This window comes from Trichechus manatus, unplaced genomic scaffold, assembly GCF_000243295.1.
Source record: "Trichechus manatus latirostris isolate Lorelei unplaced genomic scaffold, TriManLat1.0 scaffold00073, whole genome shotgun sequence".
Taxonomy (NCBI): domain Eukaryota; kingdom Metazoa; phylum Chordata; class Mammalia; order Sirenia; family Trichechidae; genus Trichechus; species Trichechus manatus.
In genome coordinates, this window is record NW_004444009.1 from 9,154,340 (window position 1) to 9,172,593 (window position 18,254).

The following is an 18,254-nucleotide window of genomic DNA, read 5'->3' on the forward strand; positions in this document are numbered from 1 at the left end:
AGAAAACTAAAGTCATAAGGGAAAGATCTGTCCAAAGGACTAATAGATCCCAACCACCATGGCCTCTACCAGACTGAGTCCAGTACAACTAGATGGTGCCTGGCTAACACCACTGAATACTGTGACAGGGATCACAATAGAGGATCCTGGACAGAACTGGAGAAAAATGTAGAACAAAATTCTAACTCACAAAAAGACCAGACTTACTGGCCTGACAGAGACTGGAGAAACCCTGAGGGTATGGCCCCCAGACACCCTTTTAGCTCAGTAATGAAGTCACTCCAGAGGTTCACCTTTTAGCCAAAGATTAGACAGACCCATAGGACAAAACGAGACTAAAGGGGCACACTAGCCCAGGAGCAAGGACTAGAAGGCAGGAGGGGACAGGAAAGCTGGTAATAGGGAACCCAACATCGAGAAGGGGGAGTACTGACATGTTATGGGGTTGTTAACCAATGTCATAAAACAATGTATGTACTAACTGTTTAATGAGAAGCTAATTTGTTCTGTAAACCTTCATCTAAAGTACAATTTTTTAAACAATCCATTTTTAAAAAAGTCCTTATTCTGAAAAAAAATTATATAGTTTAAATGACCAGGTGAATCTCCTTTGCACAATTTAAAGAACTGAACAATATCCAGGAGAATTTGAGGGTTTACCATTTATGGCCCTGACACTCTTCAGTTTGAAATTTCACCATTAGTTTTAGATTGTCAGATATTTTATGTAAATGCGCTTTAAAATGTAGAATTAAGTACCGTAAAACTTTTTCTTATTATCCTCCCTTTTCCTTAATCAGTCATATGTTTGGCATAACGTTATAGAAATGCATGTGATTTTGGGCAGATTGTTCCTTGGCATTGTCAGTCTGTTTTGTGTAGTAAGGCACTGACAGATCTGCTCAGGCTCTAACTCTAAGGATTTAAAAAAATTACATTTTTAATGTAGTGTTTATGACTATTTGACACTTCTCTTTATATTAATGTCATAGTTAGAATAGGCATTTCTAAAATTATCTGTGGAGGAGGATGGTTGCTCTTACTTGGTTTTATTTATTTATTTTTTAACTAAATGTAGTCATTCTTGTTAGGTAGCTCTTCTGGGTCCTGCCAGAATGAATTTGTATCGTTTTGACAAGATGCAGAAGTAGCACTAATAGTTATTAAAAGCATTAAAGCATTAACCTTTTGAAACCTCATTTTTCACTTGGTACCCACATTTAAGTATTTAATCAAGCTGAAGTTAAACACTAAAAATAAGAGTGGACAATATATACAGTCTCTTCAGCTTAAAAAGAATAAATGCGATAAAAAGTGAAAGCATTTGAAAGAAGAGACAATATCAAAAGTTGTTTTAGTGTTAACTAACATAATTCTAATCACTTATGGCTGGTAAAACTAAAGTGTCAGAGAGGGAATTGTTTTAGAAATAGTCACTACAATTTTCATTTAATCTTCAGAATTTCGAGACTATAGAATTGATAGTATCAGGTATTGATTCATCATGTATTACATGAGAATTCTAGATTAAAAATTATTCAGATCAGAATATTTTAAGTAGCAGCCTCCTTAATGACAAATTTAATTCATTTCAATTGACAGCCATTCACAGCATACCTCAATAGTAGGTTCTCAACAAATACTGTTATTGCTGTTAGTTGCCATAGTGTCGGCCCCAATTCAAGGCAACCCCATGTGTCACAAAGTAGAACTGCCTCATAGGGTTTTCTTGGCAGTAATCTTTTCCGAAGCAATTAGTCAGGCTTCTCTTCTGCGGAGCCACTGGGTGGGTTTGAACCAGCAACGTTTAGGTTAGCAGCTGATCACAAACTGCTCGTGCCACCCAGGCACCTCAGCAAATATTAGTGACGACCAAATCTCCTACAACCTGACTATAGCTTAGGCACTTTACTGGTTAATGTTGTGGTTAGGTGCTGTCAGGTTGATTCTGACTCATAGTGACCCTATATGACAAAGTAGAACTGCCCATAGGGTTTCCTAGGCTGTAATCTTTATGGGAGCAGATCTCCAGGTTTTTTCTCCCACGGAGCCACTAGGTAGGTTCCAACTGCAGACCTTTTTATTAGCAGCTGGACTGCTTAACCATTGTGCCACCACGTCTCCTTTTACTGGCTACTAAAGAACGAACAAACAAACCCATTGCTAGCTAGTTGATTGACTCACAGCAACCCTATAGGACAGAGTGGAACTGCCCCATAGGGTTTCCAAGGAGTGGTGGTGGATTCAAACTATGCTGACCTTTCGGTTAGCAGCCTGGTAGCCTAGCTCTTAACCACTGTGCCACCAGGACTTGAAGAGGGCAATATGACATAGTTCCTTTCTAGGTGGTTAAGTAAAACATGTATACAAGTAACTACTACACAGGGTAGAAATCGATAAGCACCATACAAAGAAGTATTGGGACATAACAAACGGAAAAATAGATAATTAGCATGGCCTACAATAACCATTTGTAGTTGACATTTATCATTCTTTCTAGCCACTGATATCTGAAACTTTTCACTCTGTATAATTCCCTCATCTTATGATTCTTAATAAGGCAGAGACCAACTTCCACTATAGAAATGAAAAATAAGGCTTTTCCAGTCTCCCTTGCAGCAAGAATATAGGTCCATGACTTAGGCTCAACTGATCAGACAGCACCCCCGACTCCAACTCTGCCCAGTAACAAAGACTGCACAGAACTCCCTCTGTGGTGATGGCTACAATTGCAAATAAAGTTCCTGGAGCAATTGCTGCAGAGGTGTTGGAACACTGTCTGCAGAAAAGCTCCAGCATCTACTGGTGAGGACTGTGTTTGGAAAGTCCTCCTGAACCAGTTTTGCAGCATGATTTTGGACATTGTTCCTGGTTGCACAACTGTGAACCTGATCCTCCAGTCCTCCTAGTGACTCTGTAGGCAGTTTAATATCCTTAAGGTAAATGATTTTCCACTCAAACCAACCAGCGTTTGTTTCTAGAGCTAGCAACTAAGAACCTTGGCTGATATAGCAAGATAGCCAGACTTTCTTCTACCATATTTCTGCCCACTGACCCAGCCCAGGATAGTAAACAGGACCCTCAATCAGATATGTAGCTGTAGCAATGATTCCTACATCTGGTTGACCATCACAATCAAACTGAGGAGCTTTTAAATTCAAGCGAAGGAAACTGGATCAAGAGACCCAGCGAGTATAATTCATTCATTTTACAATATTTATTGAGTACCTACTATTTTTCGGGCACTCTGGGTGCTAGGGATCAATAGTAGCAAAAACAAACATTGTCTCTACTTTCATGGAGATTACTGTCTTGTGGGGAAGCAGAAATTAATCTCATAATCACTCTGATGAATACATCATTGTACATTAAGTAAGTGTTGGAAAAGAACACAATTTTATGACAGTATGTAACAAATGAAACTAACTAAAACTGAGAGGTTGCAGAAGGTTTCCCTGATGAAGGATGCTTGAGTTAAGATCTGAAGGATGAGTTGGGTCTGAAGTATCTCAAGAAGAGATGCAAGAATGAAAGTGTTAGATTAGAGACCAAACTAGATGCCTCATCTCCTGGAACACTGAGACAGTGGGAAAGAAAGAGAGAGCAGCTCCCTCTTAAGAGAGTTCAAAGGGGCTAATATTATCAGGGGAAAGTCAAGCTTCAAAAAAGGGAGAGTGGTGAAAAATGTTTGAAGAATTCAGGCTGCCAAAGAATTTGTTCACAAAAGAGAGGATGTTTCTGAGAGCACAGTGTAAGGCAGCAGTCTTCAAACTAGGGTGTTGATACTCCTGGGATTACATGAAAACTTTCTTGCATTCAAGACCATTTTTCAGAAATCAATTTCTAGATCCTCAACTTTCCTAAGAAGCTTTTCTACAGTTGATCTGCCTGAGAATGAGCCTATGTTCATAAGATTCTTTCTCCCACTTTACAAAAGAAAAACGTTCCCCTTATCCATCCCAAGTCTTGCCATGGTACATTCCCCTGGATTATGCCTCCAGAGAATCAAATTAAAGCATAAATGGAAATACTGGTTTGGGAGAAATCTCCCTTAATAATAAATCAGAGCATACTAACCCATAGGGTTTCCTATCTTTCCTAGTAAAGGTTAGTATTGGAGAGAGTGTGTTTTGACCCACCTTGCAGTACTCTGAATTCAGAGCAGGTGAAGCAACGTACATTAGTAAGGATTGTTCTTTACAACATAAGTGAAGTATTTCATGGGTCTCTTAAATTTTTTTAGGTACGCTGACTAAAAATCACAGAAAAGAAAAGATATGCTTTTTTCAATTAGGTATTAAAACCAAATTCATCACATCTTTAGACATTTATTCCAATTAGTCAATTCTCATTTTATAAAATATTTACTATTTTCTACCTAATATTTTCAAACAATTAATTTAAGTTTATGATGAAAAGTGATATATGACAACTTAAAACTGATTTTGAAAACCACATATGACCCTTTAACAGTAGACAGTGACCACAGTTTTATTTGTCAACCACATTTTTAAATCTGAATGTTTTTTGGAGGTGGGGGTAAGGGGCAAGATTGCAATCTTCAGTTCACCTTCACTACAGACCCCACTACTCCCTATCATAACGCTTAGTTCAATTAATTCATTTACGATACCTGGATAGCCCTTCTTGGCCTTTGAGTTTACAACTCCTATAAGGGGTTAGCGTATATTTGAAATAATAGAGGCGGTGGTTGTTGAGAGACAATTCTCCAAGCATCTCTCACGTTTCCACATGTCTTTCGAGTGAGGCACTGACTGTCTTTCATTTCAGACTATCTTTTCAAAGATGTTTGACTAGCAACCAGCCTTGGATAAGATAGTGTCTCCCTAGGATGACATAATGTCTCCCTCCGGACCAAAAGGGAGGCAAGCTTCATGTCCATTAGAAAAGATTCTGCTTCCCTAAGCTCAGGGTTTCTCTTTTATCACAACCTACTGCGTGTGCAGGTGTCATCTGGCCCTTTACATCATCCTGTGAGAATTGAGGCTTGGGAAACCAGCACCAAAGTGCTGATACTCTGGCTACTCCTATTGCTGTAAATAATAAACTGTATTTTGTTTCAGACGCAGGAGCTTCGAGTTTGGTTCCCTCTGATCAGAGCTCAGCTGCTAACCAAAATTTCAGCAGTTCGAATCCACCAGCCGCTCTTTGGAAACGCTATGGGGCAGTTCTACTCTGTCCTATAGGGTCTCTATGAGTCAGAGTTGACTGGACAGCAATGGGTTTGGTTTTTTTGGTTAGTCTTGTCACCTGTTTTTTGTTTGTTTGTTTGTTTGTTTTTGTTTCTTCCCCAGTCTCAGGTACTTTCCACATATGCTTATGCATATGTCGATGAGTACTCAGCTAAAGACTTTAGGGAGACACTTTGCGGATCTAGGGCCTAGACTAGGTGGGGTAGGCAAGCTAGAAGCCCATAAATAGGCCCATAAATAGGCTGTGCTAGTCTCTTGGGATGATTGCAGAGTCAAACAGCACAGAAAATTGAACTGTAGAGCTTGTCAGTTTATTGAGGCTCAAGCAAGTGCCTGAGAGCGAGCGCCTCCTTAAAGTTTGTACTCTGGGCATCTCGCTTGTTCAGATCTCCAGAGCTCCTTCTCTCTCTCTGCAGCTTTCTCCTCTCCATACTCTTCCCTGTAAACTCTGATATGCCTTGGCCTCCCCAGACTCCCAGCTCCTTCTCCTCAACTCGAGAAGACCACTGGGTAGCTCATCCCTGTACTGGAATCTCTCTCTAAGTAGTAAGTTGTTTGTTTCCCCTCTCTCAGGAAACTGTGCTTCCTAATATCCAATGTCTTGAAAACCATTGCTGCATATATTTTGTATAAATTTTTCAGTTGGTTCAAAATCTAATTACCCATGATACATCAGAACAAGTGTTTCTTCAATAACTGAACCGTAGGAACATAAAAGATCTTCAGGATAGAGTCTGGCTCTTTTAGAGAGATTAGACTGAAGTCTGAAGGGGACACTAACATAAGTAATCTAAGTGAACAGCCTCAATTATGTTATCTATAACACTGTATTTCTCTTTCACCTGGATAATTCAGAATAATTGTTAAACAAAATTTGGATAATTAAACTTCCATTATGCTTCAATTGATGATACTACATATTACGCCCTTGAGTCAATTTAAAATGGCTAAGAAAGCAAACTTAAATATTTTCCCGTCTGTCAGTGGTCATTTAAATTTCAAAGAATATACTAAACAACAATAAAGCTGAATGGGAGTAGTAAAACTTAAAAGTCTTCAATAAAACTGTATAAAGTAACTCTTTAAGATACTGAATGCATAATTTGAATCTCTTTGGGTCAAAAATGTCTTCTCTGTTTTAAATTTGTGAAGCAAATTTAGTAGTTGTATGGTATAATGATCTTACCATTATTACATTTAGAATATTTTAGAAAGTTTTAAAACACAACCAATATCTTTTACTAATATTTCTCTCAGAATTGTGTGAAAGATTAAATCAAGTAATACTTGTAAATGTTTATCACATGCCTAAAACCTAGAAAGTGTTTAATAAGTGCCCATTATTGTTGTGATTATTATTATTTAAAGATACTTTTGTGATTTTGGTGGATATATTAGGTTTAAGTTTTGTAACTACTTTATTCTATTTAACAAAAAAGTTCTATTAAATCAAATTCAGTAAAGAATCCCTATTAGCACTTGTTAAACGGGAAAAAAGATGTCTAATGATGGCCAAAAATGTTAGCATTATTTAGAAATTGTATTGTACAATCCTAAACATTTATTGAAAAGATATACAACCTTGTAAGCAGAATAGAAGAAACCTTGTGGTCATTCCAGTGTACGAAGTCTACTGCATAATCACTGCTAACCCATTTGGGATTAACAGTTAAAATTATAACTCTGCCAGCACTCCTTACACATACACATACCACTGACAGATAAAAGAAAGGAAAAAATAAAGCAAGCATACTTACCTAACTTTCCAATTAAAAATTGAAGCCACTATCTTCTTGAGAATTATGGCTTATATTGTGTGTGGAATTTTAAAAATCTGGTTTTTGCCACCACTTGCTCTTCCAAGACTTCGTCTTCTTGCAAAATTTCATATATTAGTTTTCCTAGGGCTGTCGTAACAAATTACCACGAAGTGGGTGACTCGAAACAACAGACATTTATTCTGTCACTGTTTTGAAGCTAGAACTCTGAATTCAGGGTGTAAGCAGACTCCTGTTCTTGCCAAAGGCTCTAGGGGAAGAGCCTTCCTTATCTCTTCCAGCTTCTGGTAGCCTCTGGCATTCCTTGGTTTGTGGCAGCAAAAATCTAATTTCTGCCTCAGTCTTCACATGGCTGTCTTCCGTCTGTGTCTCTATGTAGCTATTTTCCTCTTTTTATAAGGATATCAGTTATAAATTGTTGTAGGGTCCACCCTCATGACCTCATTTTAAATAATTACATCGGCAGTGACCCTATTTCCAAATAAGATCACATTCACAGGTAGCAGAGGTTAGGACTTGAACATATCTTTTGGGGGGACACAATTCAGCCCATAACACTCACATTCATATTTACGGATGTCCTAGGAAATGTATCACATGTGATACCAAACAAAACCAAACTGCCAGGCCTTTATTCCAAGGTACCACTTGGTAGTTCACAAAACTTTAGGTTAGCTGATTGCAAACCACTTGCTTCACCCAGGGTCCTTGCCATAAAGAAGTGGAATCTATTTCTCCACTCCTTGAACGTAGGTTGGCCACATGATTTGCTTTGACCAGTGGGACATTGTAGCGTGGCGGCATTGAGCAGAGATTTTAAATACACTTGTACATTGGAGCTTGGCTCTTGTACATTCTGCAGTCATCAGAACGTGCCTGGGCTGGCCTGCTAGAGGATGAGAGACACATGATCCAGTCACCTTATTATCCCAGTCAACAGCCAGCCTACCACCAGACATGTGATTGAATCCATGCAGGACGAGCTAGCCCTCTGCTGATCAACCAATTGTACACAGAGATCAGCCAAGCCTGATCCAGACAAGAACCACCCAGAAACTCATGAACTAAATATATGGCTAATGTTTTAAGCCGCTACATCTTGGGGTAGTTTATTATGCAGCGATAGATAAATGATACACCCTCTGATTCACTTCGGTAATTCAGTTATTCCAAATCTTTGCACCATTCAGTCACCCCCCAATACCACTCTAAGCAGCTGACTTTACTTCGTTTTTCAATGAGAAAAGCAGACATATTTATTAACTCCCTACACACCACTACCATAGCACTATAGCATAGTTAAGAGCACTGGTTCTGAAGCCAGACTCCCTGCTCTTATCTTGGCTCTGGCACTTATAAGTTGCAAAACCTAGAGAAAATTACAGAATTTTTCTGTGTTCCATCTTCCTTCTCAGTAAAAATAGGGAAAATGGTCATATCTACCTCATAGGGTTGTTGTGATGATTATGAATGCTGTATAAATAAAAGCTACTATTCTTCTTCTTATGCACTGGCCAGTGCTCCAGAGGTTGTTGGTATATTCACAGAGTTGTGAAACCATCACCACAATCTAATTTTAAAGCACTATTGTCAGCCCCAAACAGAACTTGATTCTGAGATCCGAAGTACGAAGGTGGATCTGAGTCATGTCCTTGAGGAAAAAGCAAGAATCAAGCAGCAAAGAACAAATACTAACGCCAAGCCCAAAAAGTAGGAGCAGGGCTCTAAATACGGAGGTAAAGTCAAGAATCAGAATCAGGTGTTGACATGTCGTGGGATGCAATGAATGTCAATTAGCTGCTAACCGAAAGGTTGGCAGTTTGAACCCACCAGCCACTCCCTTCGGAGAAAGACGCAGCAATCTGCTTCAGTAAAGGTTTACAGCCTTAGAAACCGTATGGGGCAGTTCTACTCTGTCCTATAGGGTCACTGTGAGTCAGAATCAACTTGATGGCAATGGGACTGGTTTTTGTTTTATAACTAAAGAGGTCAGCGAAGGGTAGGACGTTAGATAAGTTGTCCGATGGACAAGGATGTCACCGAAGATGAGAACAAAAAACGGGATAATCAAAAAGAAGGAATCCCTGGATGGCACAGATGGTTAACTAACTAAAAAATTGGCTGTTCAGACCCAGAGGCACCTGGAAAGTAAGGCCTGGCAGTCTGCTTCTGAAAGGTCATAGCCTTGAAAACCCTTCAGTGCAGTTCTACTATGCACACATGGGGTTGCCATGAATAGGTTTCTACTCAATAGCAACTAACAACAACAACAATAAGCAAAAAGACTGTAAGCCAACTCCTAAAATTTTCTATGAATACAGTTCCCAAGTTAAAAGTTCAGCAATGAGGAAGGATCGAAGAATTTTCAGCTGAGTGATGCAAACTTCAAATAAAGTAACATTTTACAAACGCATGGAAGAGTAATTGCTTGGAAGTGTCACTGGGGAATTAGAATGACCGGTCTAGTTCTCAGTCCTAAAGTGGGCAGGACGTAGAAGAATAATTGCCCTCCACTGATAGGGCAGCAGGGCTTGTGGTGTCCTTGATGGACACCTGTTAGAGGAAAAGATGACCTGAGGTAGTCGGATGATTGTTGCTTTATCTGAATGAGAAAGGGTGATAGCCCGAACTACTCAGTAACAGTGAAAATGCAAATAAGAAAATATGTACGACGCCTTTGAATTATGGTGTTGGCAAAGAATACTGAATATACCATGGACTGTCAGAAGAACGAACAAATCTGTCTTGGAAGAAGTACAGCCAGAATGCTCCTTAGAAGCGAAGATGGCCAGACTTCATCTCAAATACTTTGGACATGTTATCAGGAGGGATCAATCCCTAGCGAAGGACATCATGCTTGGTAAAGTACAGGGTCATCGAAAAAGAGGAAGACCTTTAACAAGATGGATTGACACAGTGGCTGAAACAATGGGCTCAGGTATAACAATGATCATGAGGATGGTGCAGGACTGGGCAGTGTTTTGTTCTGTCGTACACAGGGTCGCTATGAGTCGGAACCAACTCAAGGGCATCTAACAACTAACCACAAAGATATAAAGGAGATAGATTGGTAATTGATTAAATGTGAGAAATAAGAAAGTGGAAGAGTAAACGATGACTTCCAGGATTCTGTATTAGGCAAATGGGTGTATGAACATGCTCTTTACTGAGACAAGAGAAGAAGCAGGTTTGGAGGCAAAGCTAATGAGGTCAGTTTTAGACCATGTTGAATTTGTGGCGCCTGTAGGTTGTCACTGTGGAAACATTGTATACACAACTAGATATATATTCTAAGTTAATGAAAGAGATTTGAACTACAGAGATGGATTTGAGAACAAACAGGCAGACGGAAGTCAAAGCCAAATGAAAGAGATCACTCAGGCAGGGTGTTTTTCTTTTGTTTTGAATGAAATCTCTTTACCTCTGTGGCTCTGCATTAATGTTTTTCCCGTTGGTCAGTGGCCCTGATTTGTTATTTTTCTTATGCTTGTTCCCCGTCTCCCCCCTTAACAATTATTGTCTCTGCTGTGCCAGCTGTTGGGAATAGCATAGAAAAGTCTAAATTCCCTCTCCTGCACTTCTCTGACCTTTCCCTAAGGCTCTAGCACTCTCACTCCTTCACCAGACTCCTAATCCTGTCACTGCCTTAAATTATTCATTGGAGTATATACTCTCCTTCTCTCATTAGAGTATAAGCTCCCCAAGGGCAGAGAGGAAGCCTGGGTGGCTAAAGTGTTCAGTTGACTGCTAACCTAAATGTTAGTGGTTCGAATCTGCCCAGCAGCTCCGTGAAAGAAAGGCCTGATGAACTGGTCATGTGCTTCCATAAAGATTATAGCCAAGAAAACCCTATGGAACAGTTCTACTCTGTAACACATGTGGTCTTGGGGTTTTTTTCTTTTCTTTTCTTTAAGGGCAGAGACCTTGTGTCTTATTCTCTGCTGTGTTCCCAAAGACTAAACAGTGCCTGGAACAAAGAAGGCTCCCCAAAAATATTTATTAAATTAATGAATGAAAAAATACAAAGTTTGACATACAAACTTGACAAAGAAAACTCATATGAACGAATATAACAAATAGCACAAAAGTTATTGTTGTACTGGCTAATTTTATTTTCAATGTACTAATTGAATTTAAAAAAAGAAAAATAGGAAAGCCGGGCATAACGATGGCTAAGTAAGAAATCCACATCAACCAAAAGCCAGTAGAAAAAAGATAAACCCATCATGCTGTAGGAACAGGCAAACAAGGGCGTGGCAGCGGCGGGCCTCCAGCTCTGCAAAGGACGGGGCTGCAGCGAAGCCGCTGGTTAAAGCAGGTCAACCTGCGGACATGGCTGTCATTGCGCAGGCGCGTAGATCCCGGCGGCCGAGGCGGTTTCCCAACTTATCAGGAAGTGACGCATGTTACGCTGAGACGGGTTCAAGGGAGATCTGAGCGAATCGCGTATGTGAGCGGTTTGGGCAGGCGAGGTCGAGCAGCGGCTATGACCTGCACCATCGAAAAGATCCTGACGGACGCCAAGACTCTGCTGGAGAGGCTGCGGGAGCACGACGCGGCCGCCGAGTCGCTGGTGGATCAGTCGGCGGCACTGCACCGGCGGGTGGCAGCTATGCGTGAGGCTGGGGCGGCTCTTCCGGACCAGGTCAGGCAGAGAGGGGGGATTCGTGCCCTCGGGTTCTGGGCGCTTCAGGTGTGGAGTGCGAGGTAAACTGGGAACTCGGCGTGGAATTTGTTCCCGGCCTTAGAAGGCTGCGCTGAGGCATCTGCCGAGTTGGGACTGAGAATACTGCCTGGAGCTCTTGACTCCTACGTCTTCAGTTGTATCCGCCGCTGTTCTCGGCGCGCTTAGTCTGTCTTTCTGTTTGTCCAGTATCAAGAGGATGCATCCGATGTGAAGGACATGTCTAAATACAAGCCTCACATTCTGCTGTCCCAAGAGAACACACAGATTAGAGACTTGCAACAGGAAAACAGAGGTTAGTCAGGCTTTTTGTGTAGTTATGATTTTTTTTCCTAGCAGTTCAGAAATTCTTGCAGAACTGCCTTAACAAAAATGCACATCGTATATGTATTTCCAGATAAATGCTTTTAAAAGGAGTATCCCGTGCTGGCCCAGTAAGGATACAGTGTAATTGTTAAATTATCTTTTTCAAGGTCATCTGACTTAGTATTTATAGACAGCTCATCAAAGAGGTTCTTAATAGAGTTGAATTATTGCATGGCATGTTTAAATATCCCCGGATAGAGGCTTGCATAACAAAAGAGTTCACATCCTCAAAGGGCTTAGAATTTAATGTTTAAATAGTAATTGAAATAAACATTAAAGTTAAAATTGAAGTTTTTTTTAAATTTAATGTTCTTGCTTAAGGTGTAAACAGAATTTTATCCTCAGGATATATGTTCTTAGACATGATGACTGCATTGTTAATGATAGTAGTATTAATAGTTACTTGTATATTAGTTTACAGAAGGTTTTCACATATAATTTCAGATTGTATTCTCCTATCTTCATTGTGATGTAGGCAAGCCTAGTATTTATTATTACAGTACTGCAGATAAGAAATAGATTCAGAGAGGTTAAATGATTTGCCCAAGGGTATTAAGCTAGTAAGTCACAGAACCGAACTGAAACCTGTGTCTTCTGATCCCACACCCAGTGGTGTTTCTACTAGACTATGGTGTCTGCCTAGGAAGTTATTTTTCACATAAACCTTAGCTGTTTGGTTTTGTGGACTTAAACATTGATTTACAACTTTGGATTCACAGTATCTCATGGAGTGTCATAAAATTCCAACTGTAAAGCATTTGGTTTTAGGAGCTGTTTCTCAGACATCGCTGCAAGTTGTTTTATTTTCTTATAGAGCTATGGGTTTCCTTGGAGGAACACCAGGATGCCTTGGAACTCATCATGAGCAAGTACCGGAAACAGATGTTACAGTTGATGGTTGCTAAAAAAGCAGTGGATGCTGAACCAGTCCTGAAAGCTCACCAGTCCCATTCTGCAGTAAGAAACTCTAATGAGTAAATTCCAAATCAACTGAATTGAAATCTGGAAATTATTTTAAATTTTGTGTTTGTTTTCAAAGAAAAATAACCTTGTTTTCTTTTCCTATTTATCACATTTGCTGTTTATTTTGTTTTAGCTTTGTAAAGATACGAATAGAAAGAAGGGGGTGAGGAGGTACTCAGTTCCTTTTATTTGAGTGGGCCAGGGTTCCCTTGCCTCCCTCTACCATACCAAGATCTTTTTTCAGGATGTTAAGGAATGGTTAGCTCTTTCACGAAACATAATGCCAGTTAGTGTTGTAAGTGTCAAACTGAACTATATAGCATCATACTGTATTGTCAGGGGAGAATAGTGTTGTTTAAAAAATACATGTAGCATAGTTTCTACACTTAGGATGCTTATGATTTAATTTGGGAGACCCAGTAATTGTTCTTATGTTTATAGGGTGCTTCATAGTTGTCATGGTACATTCACATGTACCATATCATTTAATCCTGGATTAATAGATTGGAACCTCGCTGTTTGCTACAGTGGAATTTAGTGAGAGAGAAATTTCATCTTAGATTCTATTGACTTTACTAACTTAACAGAAGTCTTAGGGAATAGGGATAGCTCCATTTAGACATTTGAATGGCTTTCATCTAGAGGAGGAAAATGAATTTTACCAATTTACTGACCCTTAAGGAAACAATTTAGATGATACAGGAAAACTTTCTGAGCTGTCCAAAGATGGAAAAAGGCACCCTGGAATGTTATAAGCTTCCTGCCAGTAAAACTGTTCAAACTAAAGTTAAACAGCCACTTAGAGATATAGTCCAACATCCAATGGTTACACTAGAACTGACTTTTTTAAAACTAAAATTATTTGTATTACACGGCCACTTTATTATGGCTTTACTCCTGAGGACTCAGATTATATAGTGAAGCTTCATTGTAACCTCTGTAGCATAGATCAAATGAACTTTTTAAATCATAATGCATATGTTCTCATGAGCTTCATATCTGTAGAAAAATTACTTTTTCACCTTTTCTTTCTTAATACCATCACAGGAAATTGAAAGTCAAATTGACAGAATCTGTGAAATGGGAGAAGTGATGAGAAAAGCAGTTCAGGTGGATGATGACCAGTTTTGTAAGGTTCAGGAAAAACTAGCCCAATTAGAGGTAAGATTGTTGCTATTTTAGCTTCACCATATTTCAGGAAGTTTTCATGGAGTCTGGAAGACATGTATGTTATCACTATTCTGTCACTGTAATGTATTCATGCTTCATGTGTGCTCATGATTTAAAATTAAAACTCCTTCTCTATACCTTCTTTAAGAAAGGAAATGTGATAGGTAGCAAACAGTGAAAATACTAACTACAGATTGGCTGGTAGTTGAAATATTGTCACATTAGGAGGGTGGAGAGAGTGGAAGGGACTGGTTATATGTGAGCTAAAATTCCTCATCTTCCATAATAGGAAGTCAACAGATAATGTCTAAAACTGATGATCAGGAGTTGTAGTACAGGCATGTTATTCAGGATTATGGAAGTAAATACCAAAAGAAATAGGTAAAAGTGTTTGTAAAAATGGCGTGGGCAGGGGGGTGTCTGACCTCTTCCAACCCCACAAGGGGGAAGGAGAACCAAGATCAACAGCACAAGGCTAACTCCCATGAGGCGGAGGCCATACAAGCCTCTTCTCTACACCATCTTTACTAATTCTGACACCCACCGTCCTTCCCACAGCACTCTCTACCTCTCTGCTGGGTTCGATTATTCATTGCAGTGGCCATACAGAACTCACAAATGACACTCACGATGGTGAGCTTTATTAGGGAAGCTCAAGAACACTCAGGATACAGTTCTTCCATCAGGATAGCCTCTCCCCACCTGTGATCACAGGCACACCTCTTCCTGGCCCTCAGTCTCTGCCCTAAGGTACTCAGCTCTCTCTTTACATGGGCCAGGAAGCCCACCACATCGTCTCCTGTTGCCGGGTCTCTCCTGGGTCTCTCCTTCCTTGGTGGTAGGCTTCTCCTCCTGCTCTGGGATTGGCTCTCTTTTAAGGCAAAACTGACCAATTCCCTTGGTGGGCCACAATTATCACACAGTCCCACCCAGTCACCTGGGTGGGAGTTACAAGGCTATGGCTAGAAAGGCCCCATACAAAAATAATTAATCTACCACAGTGTTAAAAGTGGTTGCCTTCGTAGGAATAAAGCCAAGGGACTGCCATTTGTTTTATAAGCCATATAGTTCTTGATATTTTAAAAACAAATACATTATAAAGAAACACCTGGGGTGTTAGTGTGCCTGTAAAATAAAGTAAAAAACATTTCAGTAGATGGTTTGAGTGCTGCATATTACAAGGTTCTGTCATGGTCCCTTTGAGAAATACCAGAGAAAAAGATAGGGTCCCTGCCCATTAGAACTCAGAGTCTACTGGAGGGAATAAGACTAGTACTCACATGATATGAAATGGTATATAAGTGCCAGGAGAGATATACAGAGTACTGAGGGAAGTCCTTTATATGGCAGATGACCTCTGGGTGAAGCCTGAAAATGCAGTGGTTTACCAGAATTTCCTGCAGAGAAAATAAGGATAAAGAGTGCAAGCTGCGCTATCTGGAAATTAAAGAGAATGGCAAGGTCCCAAGTAGGAATTACCAGCTAGTTAAATGAAAGAACAACCTTGTCAATGCTGTCCTGTGTAAAACCAGCATGGGGGCAGCATCTGACCTCCAACTTCACAAGGGGAAAGGAGAGTCAAGATCAGCAGTCCAAGGCTGATTCCTATGAGGCGGAAGTCAGACATGCCTTCTCTCTCTACCATCTTTACCAGTTCAGACACCAACTGTCCCTCCCACAGTACTCACTACTTCTCTGCTGGGTTTGATAATTCATTGCAGTGGCCACACACAACTCACAGACGATACTTACGATTATGGGGTTTATTAGGAAAGCAACAGGTTGTAATTCAGGCTCAGGAACACTCAAGGATCCAGTTTTTCCATCAGGACAGCCTCTTCCCAGCCATGCTCACACGTGCTTCCTGGCCCTAGGCCTCTGCCCAAAGACACTCAGCTTTGTCTCTCCGTGGGCCAGGAAGCCCACCATGCCAACTTGTGTTGCCGGGTCTCTGCTGCCACCACTCCTCACCATCTTCAGGGTTACAGCTTGCTCACTGTCTCCTGGTCCCAGGAGCCTCCCAGCACAGGGATCTCAGGTCCAAAGGACTCACCAGCTCCTGGCTCTTCTTCCCTGGCAGTGGTGGGATTCTCTTTCCCACCTATGGGATAGCTCATTTCAATTCCAGCAGGATGGCAAAACTGACCAATCCCGTTCCAATCCCTATCTGTATGGTCCTGCCCGTTCATTTGGGTGGGAGTTACAAGACCATGACTAGAAAGGCCACACAAAAGCAGTCACACTGCACCCTGTTTTACCCTAGTTATGCAAACAGCTTTAGGGGAATGTGGGACAAGTTTACTTCATACTGTAAATGGAAAAAGCATAGCATTGGATTCAGACCCCAGCAATACCACGTCCTAGTGTCTGAGTATGAACAAGTTTTTTGAGTTCTGAGCCAGTGTCCTCATCTTAAATAGAATGCCGTTGTCAGCAATGATACCCACCTTACAGATTGTTGTAACATATGTAAAGTACCCACACGATGCCTGGCCATATGCTCAATAAGTTTCTTCTGTTTTCCTGACAAGATTATTAGGAATTTGAAAGATGGAAGAAATAATAGTAAACCTGTGGGAACCATGAAGAGTATGACAAATAGTGAATCTCTAAAGTGGAGAGAGACCTTGTTTTATTTATCTTTGTACACCTAACACTTGACATATAGAAATTACTCAGTAAATGTTTGTTGAATGAATAAGTAGTATTTTAGGAAGTTATCAGCCAGTGGGTTTTTTGTTTCCTTAGAACTTTTAATATGTCTGTATGGCCCATAACAAAGTATTCTGATCCATTTTGACAGTAAAAATACTTGAAATGAACATACACCCTTTTTCTTCCAGCTTGAGAATAAGGAACTTCGAGAATTGTTGTCCATCAGCAGTGAGTCTCTTCAAGTCAGAAAAGAAGACTCAATGGACACTGCTTCCCAAGCCATCAAATAACTCACCTCCTGAATGCTAATGGACCTTGTCTATCAAGGAAAGAAGTTATTATGTTTCCATTGAAGTATAATCTGTTCAGTGTCTTGCCTCAGGCGTGATTTAATGTTGATTAAAGGTACCAGGTGGCAGTTCAGAATTGCTAGTCAATGTCGGCTGCCCACAAAACAGTTTTCTAGTGTGTTAGTGAGAATACACACTGAATTTCACCATTCCTTTCTCCAAGAGACTACTTTTAATTCTCACTTCTGGGACCTTAGTTTACATTAACTGTTTTCAGTTCATTTTAGTTTTTTCACATCTCCGAAACTTAAAGCATTTTATTGTAAACCAGTAATTTTATTTTACATAGGATTGTAAAATGCAGTTCTAAAGAACTTCAAAAAGAGATGCAACTTTTAAAATCTGTTTTGCATATACCTGGATTTTTCCCATTTAACAAAAATGATAATGGTTCCACAGAACTAGACTGAGATTCTCTGACTTGTAATGTCATTCAGCTCTGAAAGTTTTAAGTCTCTCTAGTGCTAAGAGTTGTCACTTTGTCGCCTTATGTTTTCACTCTTTAATTCAAGAGGACCTACTGCTAGTCCCCAGGAAACATACTTGGAAATAAGTTAACTGTTTTTTTCCAGTCGTAGTATAGTTGTCATATTCAGAGAATGCTGAGAAACTTGTATGTACATGCGTGCGCACACGCATGCTTACTTCAAATGCTAAAAGTAGCTTTTACTTATTCTAAGTACTCAGTTTTTCATTCATGTCCTACTAGGAAATCTTCAACTTAGGTAATTTACCCAGTGCAAAGAGCACATAGTAGACTTATTTACATCATAGTTCTTAGCTACTACATTTTACAATTAAGAACCATCACCTAGATGTCTTTTATTGCTAGCACTAGTAGTTGGCTTTCTTTTTGGATCCATTTTTTTTCTAAATGAAACAAAGTTTTATCACCTAATGAGAATTACTATATCCATAATGTTATATAGACAACAACAAAGCAATGTTGAGATTCAAATACTGGGTGGTCACCTAGGCTTACTCATCAACTCATTCCCTCATCCCAATTATACAAATTACTTCATTATACTATTTTTAGGTTTTTCCACAAATAAATGAAATTATGAATGCTAAA

General features: G+C 39.9%; 1 protein-coding gene across 1 annotated transcript; it reads left to right on the top strand.

Annotated features, from left to right (window-relative positions):
* Positions 1-11,382: 11,382 nt before the first annotated feature.
* On the top strand, positions 11,383-18,254 carry SIKE1 (suppressor of IKBKE 1). Its single transcript, XM_004380366.3, has 5 exons — positions 11,383-11,636; positions 11,865-11,970; positions 12,856-12,998; positions 14,052-14,165; positions 17,018-18,254. The coding sequence occupies exons 1-5, from the start codon at positions 11,478-11,480 to the stop codon at positions 17,117-17,119; spliced, it is 624 nt and encodes a 207-aa protein (XP_004380423.1). The 5' UTR covers positions 11,383-11,477; the 3' UTR covers positions 17,120-18,254.

Bases quoted from the DNA above. Each gene is read 5' to 3' on its own strand.
- SIKE1 (XM_004380366.3), top strand. From the start codon at position 11,478: ATGACCTGCACCATCGAAAAGATCCTGACGGACGCCAAGACTCTGCTG. The intron at 11,971-12,855 runs GTTAGTCAGGCT...ATTTTCTTATAG, and splicing joins CTTGCAACAGGAAAACAGAG to AGCTATGGGTTTCCTTGGAG. The intron at 14,166-17,017 runs GTAAGATTGTTG...TTTTTCTTCCAG, and splicing joins AAAAACTAGCCCAATTAGAG to CTTGAGAATAAGGAACTTCG.